Raw genomic sequence first — 6,936 nt, forward strand, 5'->3', positions numbered from 1 at the left:
CCCCCATTTCTCAGTTTTTATGTTATATCAAGTATTTGCATGTAGATCAGGAATTCAAATGAGATGTTAAAATTCAACACATTTGGGTAAAACCAGCAAAGAAATGTGAATATTAAGCAATATGTAGTTAGTCATATAATTTAATATACTGAATAAAGCTGGACAATATGACTTACAAGATTTTTTTCATACCAAATTTGATTTTAATCGATTCCTCCCATCCTCAATTTCTATAATAAAATCACATAACATACTTTCAAAAAGTGCCTTTATTTCAATCATCTGTTCTGTGAGTTGTATGAGGGAGCATAACGGTCAGGATACAAGATTTTTTAATTGCAAAATGCAGTCATCGTTACAGCAGAATAAAGATGCAATTTTATGACAATGTCTTAAAATTACAAGAAGTCGTTTTAATGAGAAATAAAGATTCAGATTGATCTGACGTAACTAGCTCAGTCCATGTGGTTCTGACATTTGTCAGTAATCAACAGGATGTACATTTCCACCTCAACTGACCAGGTAAGGATTAAGGTAAAAATAAAAAATAGAGCAAATACTGTAAACAAAATGGAAAAAGCAACTGATAGAAATACTTTCTATATAAAGAAAAACAAAAAACGTTAATAGCAGGAGAAAAGTTGTTGGCAACATTAGCTGCCAATCTCTCCCTCCAGGAAGCCATCAAACAGAACTCCTGTCCAACTCCAACTATAATAAAGATAAAAAAAAAGAAAGAAAACGGGAAGTTAAAATAACAATGCCACTTTAATAATTCAGATCTAATGCGTTCTGGAATCCATTATTGATATTTTACAAATTTCACAAATCAATTAGAAGGTTTCACAAATGTTTTATTTGTTCTGTTGTTAGTACAGAATAATCTAGTTAGGTTTGAAATGACTAGGTGTTATAGTTTTTAAAGTACAACATATTAAGAAAGCTCAAGATAGTGAAAAATTAAGTGTAATCGCCCTTTAGCTATTTTCCGAATTAGATGCTACATTCAGAAGCTAACTTCAGCTTCGACTGATAGCTTGGACACAATATAGACAGATCTATATATGTTTATATAGATATATATCTATATCTATCTATAAAGCATAGATATGTAGATTGGGCACTGCACAGATAATTAAACCACTGAACGTTTACATAGCACCTTTGTAAGCTTGTCCCTGTTAGCTACGTCAGACATGAGGCATTATGGTGAATACAAACGATTTATTAACTTACCTTTGAAGTTATTGTGAAGTTTTGACACATCCAGTTTAAATCCTTTGTTGTTGTTGGAGCGTTTCAGGACGTCTGAATAATTTTATAAGCATCATTAATAGTCCTAAAGCGGCTGAGGAGCCACTGTTAACATACTGCTGCCTGTGCACCGGAAGCAGGCTATGTGGAAAAAAAAATGTGGCAGTGCTAAAACGGAAGTCCCTGGCATATACCCCCTTGTGTCAAGTCGTGACGCGCCCCGCTTTGCCATCACTTGCTGCAGAGGATCACGTTACATTGCTGAGCCAATCAGAGCTGCAGAGGAGCACTGATTGAAGGAGTTTCACTCTCAGCATGAATTTGAACTTGTGTCTTTAAACTCACATTTTTTACCAAATTCTGTAGCTTTCGGTGTACTTCTAAATCTGCTCCTTAGTCGCATCTTTTCGGGGTTGATACTGCCTCTAGTGGCGTAGGGGTGGTAACACAACTAATAAAATTACATTACTAAATCAGAATACCGGAAAGTCTTTATTATTTATTATAAATTTTTCATTCTCTTAAGAATGTAGAGCTAATTAAATGATCTAAGCAAGACCTTAAAGTGGTTCCAGTTTCTCTCGATGGCCAACCTGTTGAAACTGTGGCAAATTTGGGTCGTTCCTGGACAGTCAGCTCAACTTTGCTGAAAACACTGACTATATTTTGAAGAACTGTTCTCAGAGACTACCTTTTAAGAAGACCCTATGTCTTGAATTTGAGGGGGGGAATCATATTTTATTTATCACTACAGAAGGGTTCAGTGAATGTGCATATGAAACTGGTGGGTTCGGTACCTCAAAAAAGGTTAAGAACCACTGGTCTAATGTCTATGTTTTTAGGTCAGTGAGATGAAATGTATTACTACATTCAATCTTTTCTATGTCAACAGGCAAGTTGCTGTTCCAGGTCTGCTGGGGAGTGACTACCTTGGTGGTGGCTGTCTTGATGAGGTTGACTCTTTGGTCGGCTTTACGGAGCTCATGGTGGCTGGCAGAAGAGTTGGTGAAGATTTCAACACCATCCAGCCCCATCTGAATATGAGGGCTGAGGAAACAATAACTGTATATCAGAGCTGGATATACTGTTAGCATGTTCTAACATGCTAACAGAATCAAGAAAAGTGAAAAAAATAAAACATCTTGAAGTGTTGCTCACTCGGTTTCTTCAGAATCACAAAAAAATTTATTTTACTAAAGTGAAAGTCAGGTTAATAGCAAAAGCCTCTTTTCTTTTAATGTACATTTGAATTTCCAATCAAAATGTCTCCATTTGATCTAATTGAAGGAAGTGACCTGTGTGATTGTGTCTCTGTCTGAGCTGCTCTACCTGTTGGGATTCCAGAGCTCTGCACAGATTTCCGTGCCAATACTGGTGTCCTTAGTGGACAGTACACAATCCCCAAATGGGACAGTGTCCTGAGGAACCGAAGACAAACAGACACTGTTATGACAACTGCTCTGAGGACTCACCAGCCAGCTGGTAAATTAAAACAATATTCTTCAAAAACATTCTAGAAATGAAAGGATGAAATCATGAAGTAGATTACATCACCAGTCACAAGTCAGTACCTGGCCGGTTACTTCCTGGATCATTCTGGGCAGGAAATACTCTTCCACCTGTCTGAACACACAAGCTCACACGATTAGATTTATGCATAAACTAATATCATGGTGTGCGAGTAGAACAACAGGGTGAGATAGCTCCAGACACACAACGTTGGTCAATACAGCATCCTTAAGCTTTACTATATTTTTTCTTTCTCTGGGTCACAGAAATAATGAAAAATCAATTTTTTCCTTACATCAGATTTAAAAGCCTGTTTTTTTTTCAGAAAAGAGTAGCTTCACATTTTCACAAGGGAATAACACTAATGGCTTAAGAAACGTTAATTTTTTATGGGGATATTGTTTTTGTCAATAGATTTTAAGCTACTGGATTTAAACAAAAATATGACAGAATAAAACATTGTATCAAACTTCCCACAGTAGGTACTATGAAAAGAAGCCATACTGATTACACAAGTTATGCTACTTTTGTGAGTCTAAGCAAATGTTGTTTTACTGGACAAAAGGTTGAACCACACTGGTTAAGTAGAACATCAAGACAACACAACAGACCACCGCAGTATAGTCTGAACTGACAATGATAAAGGTTGGTGCTATACATGGACAATGTGCCGCTCAAAAGTAGCTTTGTTACTGTAGAAGTACTGCAGCAGTTTTTCATTCTGTTAAAGGAGAGTTTTCCTTTCCACCATTGCCACATGCTTCCTCAGTAAGTCAATGCATACTGTTGGCTTTCCTTAGAAAACTGAACCAACTGAATTAAACTTAACTGTGACCAACTGACTATCAATCTGTCTTTGTTTCATGAAGTGAATTGAGAGGCCATTTGTTGTGAATCAACACAAAAAAAAAAACAACATATTGTGTTGAATAAATTGAATTTAGTAGAGACTAACCTTAACCGAGTCCAAGGTGAGAACCAACGCATCTCTCTGTAGGTGCCAGAATTGGCCATCAGCATCTTAGGTCTGATTAGCAGGATTTTTCTACAGGAAGCAAAAATAATGCAGATTTATAGTTTTTGCTACACACTGAAAAAATGTATCTAGCTCAAACAGGTGCCAAACATTCTAGACTGTAGTTGTGGTTGGACTAAACCTCTGACATACCTGTTCAGAAAGAGGACACGGCAGTTGTAGCGCACATTATGATGCATGATAGGCCTGAGAGAAAAACAAGAGAAAGTCACACGTGGGGCCTTGAAAATATATTCATAACCCTGAAAGTTAAACTCTTTTTTTCACTTCATAACTTCCGTGGAGCCGCATCCGCATTAGTTCTGCAGTGGTCTGTGCTTTTTACGGTCTAATTAACTTTTTCTGCACCTTTATTCATTTCCTCAAGACAAAATGCCGGCTGCTCTGTTTAGATTATAAACGGGCTTAACATTGCATTCTCTTAACAGTAGTTTTCTCTGGTCTGTAATGGAGACTTGAATTAAATGTGCCATTTCAACCAAAGGTTTGAAATGCGCTTCCTAACCAAATGCTCCAAAGCGTTCAGTCCATAACTCTTCGACATGTTGTCAGCTCCCAGTCAGAAAGACGCATTTAGTTCAGGATTTTTTTAATTGATTGATTTTAGTTGCCTCTACGATGAACTCTTTGCATAAAGTCTGTAATGTCTGCCCGTGTGAACCAGTCAGGGTGTGAATTGACAAGGGTGTGTGTCAAATAGGCTTCAAATTTTCCCTTTGTTAAAAAAAATAACCGGTCAAATACGGAAAATATTCCGTTAATACGACCTCTGGTCTCCACTAAGTTTTCCTCCAGAAATGGAGAAAAACATTTTCCAGTATTCCATCTTCCCAGTGGAATACTGGAAAATGGTGTTTGATTTCATTCTTACTGCATTTATATATATATATATATATATATATATAGTTTTAAAAAATATGCTGAACAAAGAAGGAAGAACCGAGTTTTACAGATAAGTCTGTAAATGAATTACTGCACTTTCATTCTGTGTTCACAAAAGCTTTTGATAATAAATATTTCTTGTAGACTACTATAAATATGACTGCACTGCAGAGTGTTGCTCCTTTTGTTTGTAGCAACTGGGTCAAACACCGGCGTCATCTTGTGGCACAATGAGGGCAAGTCAAACCGCAAACAACCAAGACTGAATACACAGAAGGGGAGGAAGTTGTGAGCGATTTATCTGTGGTTTTGAATGAAGAAGCTAGATGGAGTGAAGAAGATAAAGCTGGTTCTACTGACGGACTGCAACCCTATTTTCTGAGCCATGTTATTCAGGAAGCAATACTGCATCGTTTCTGGGGAGGAAGAGTCCAACAGTTGAAGCGATTTTACATCTACTCTATTTCAAGATAACACTTACATTCCCACATCACAGATGATGTCCTGGGTAACCGGGGATTCCAGAAGAGTCTTCAGGGCCTGAAAGCTATGAAGCAGCGTGTCTGACTCATAGAAGTGGTCTGCACAGCCATACCCACTGTCAGATACACACCAGACAGAGAGAAAAGGGATTTTAGCAAAGTGAAGTAAAACCAAATCAAAACAGAAACTAAGCCCTCTGATTGGTCAGTATAAATTCATATAGTTTTTTTTTGTGATTGAAACACATAAAAACATGGACTGTGTTTGCTGTTTTGTGAAAAAGTATAGAACTGATGCTACAACCACTCACAGAGCATAACATTTACTCCACAAAAGATCACTGCTGATAGCGTTGCTGCTTGACATTGAGTAGAAACGCTTGCTCAAGAAACTGGGAAACTCCTGTACCATGCTTAAAAATCTATTGTTTCAGCACACTAGCTTTTTGTTATCAAATAAAAATGGTTTGATACTATATGTGACATGCTGGTCATGTGAAGCATTAATTGCATTATAAAAGCAGGTGGATTAGGTGACTTCTCATTCAATATAGAACATACTGTACTTAATGCAGAACTTGATGTTGGTTTGTTTTTCTTCCTACCATATCTCCAGCTCTGGACCCAGCCGATATTTAGCTCCATTTGCCTTTGCTACCTCGATACCTGCAGAAACACACACGGAGCAGGATGCATTACTGCCTTTAGATGTAGAAAAAAACCTGGTTGCCTATACTGTAATATTTCTGCACTAAAACAAATTCATCCAAAACTTTCAGATTTTTATGTGAAAATTTAAAAGTTGAAAGCAAAATTGTCCTTTTGCTTCCACTTTTCCTGTTTGTGACCTAAAAATCCCAATAAGATCAATTAAAGATCTGGTTGTTACTTGACAGAATCAGAAAAAGTTCAAGGGGCATTGTCTTGTAAAACATTATACTGCAGAAATGTTCTAACTTAATCAGGGTGGAACAACACTCACACTTTAACAATACATACATCTATTTAAAGTAACAGCTTGGGATTTTTTTTTGCATCTCAACAAAGGGACACAAACAAAATTATAAAAACTAAATTCAAAAAAGAACAATGTTAATATTTTATGACAATTGTTTTTTGAAGGGAACTAAGGGTGTTTTTGCTAGTTATTTTGCATTTTTGCCTTTTCGTAGATGACATAGATTGGGTCTTTCACACCAAACGTTTTTGGTTATAAAAGGAACCGACTTTCCCACCGATCATCTATTATTTCTAATGTCATACCCACTAGAGTATGCTGTTGCTCCAGTACATCACAACTTGCTCATAGAACCAGGGACAGAAGCTGGGCTGAAATACATGCTTATATCTACTTATATCTAGTATGGTTGTGTGGAGTGCTGCTGCCTACCTACAACAGTCAACAGGCGAGAAGTGGGGTCACACAGGACAGGTCGCCAGTCCATCACAGGGCTACATAGACGGACAGTCTCTACACAGACTCCTATTTGCATTCTAACTCATTTTAAAAACTTTATCTTTCTTACCATCCAGTGTGGAAAAAAACATAGATTAACTTCTGACTCTGGATTAAACCCCACATGATTCCTTATTGTGACAGGTTCAAACATTGACCAAACTAATGTTTTATACCCTCCCCGCCAATCTAGTGCAGACTGTACAAAACCTGCTTCAACAGTAATAACAGTAAACAAATGGTCACATTCTTAATTTAACTCCATCCATGCTCTCATTTTCAGATATTTATTGGTGTTTCAATAGGGAAAAAACCTG

General features: G+C 37.1%; 1 protein-coding gene and 1 long non-coding RNA gene across 3 annotated transcripts in view; both read right to left on the bottom strand.

The window, feature by feature from the left end:
- nadsyn1 (NAD synthetase 1) overlaps window positions 1-6,623 on the bottom strand; it is a 28,140-nt gene extending 21,517 nt beyond the window's left edge. Inside the window, exons 1-8 of one of the 2 annotated variants that reach the window (XM_007543987.2) lie at window positions 6,554-6,623; window positions 5,769-5,829; window positions 5,163-5,279; window positions 3,932-3,985; window positions 3,719-3,808; window positions 2,826-2,877; window positions 2,584-2,672; window positions 2,184-2,301 (exon numbers count right to left, since the gene is read on the bottom strand). In XM_007543987.2, coding sequence (XP_007544049.1) covers window positions 2,184-2,301; window positions 2,584-2,672; window positions 2,826-2,877; window positions 3,719-3,808; window positions 3,932-3,985; window positions 5,163-5,279; window positions 5,769-5,829; window positions 6,554-6,608 — 636 coding nt within the window. In that variant the 5' untranslated portion in view covers window positions 6,609-6,623. Of the gene's footprint in view, window positions 1-2,183; window positions 2,302-2,583; window positions 2,673-2,825; window positions 2,878-3,718; window positions 3,809-3,931; window positions 3,986-5,162; window positions 5,280-5,768; window positions 5,830-6,553 lie in introns of those variants that run through there. The other variant, XM_016667225.1, reaches the window with a different exon arrangement.
- On the bottom strand, window positions 2-1,546 carry LOC103132219 (uncharacterized). The gene is made up of 2 exons (XR_475523.1): window positions 1,237-1,546; window positions 2-711 (listed from the first exon to the last, which is right to left on the bottom strand). It is a non-coding gene; the product is annotated as an uncharacterized LOC103132219 (long non-coding RNA).
- Window positions 6,624-6,936: the final 313 nt, after the last annotated feature.

The sequence above is a fragment of the Poecilia formosa genome, unplaced genomic scaffold, assembly GCF_000485575.1.
Source record: "Poecilia formosa unplaced genomic scaffold, Poecilia_formosa-5.1.2 Scaffold960, whole genome shotgun sequence".
Lineage (NCBI taxonomy): Eukaryota > Metazoa > Chordata > Actinopteri > Cyprinodontiformes > Poeciliidae > Poecilia > Poecilia formosa.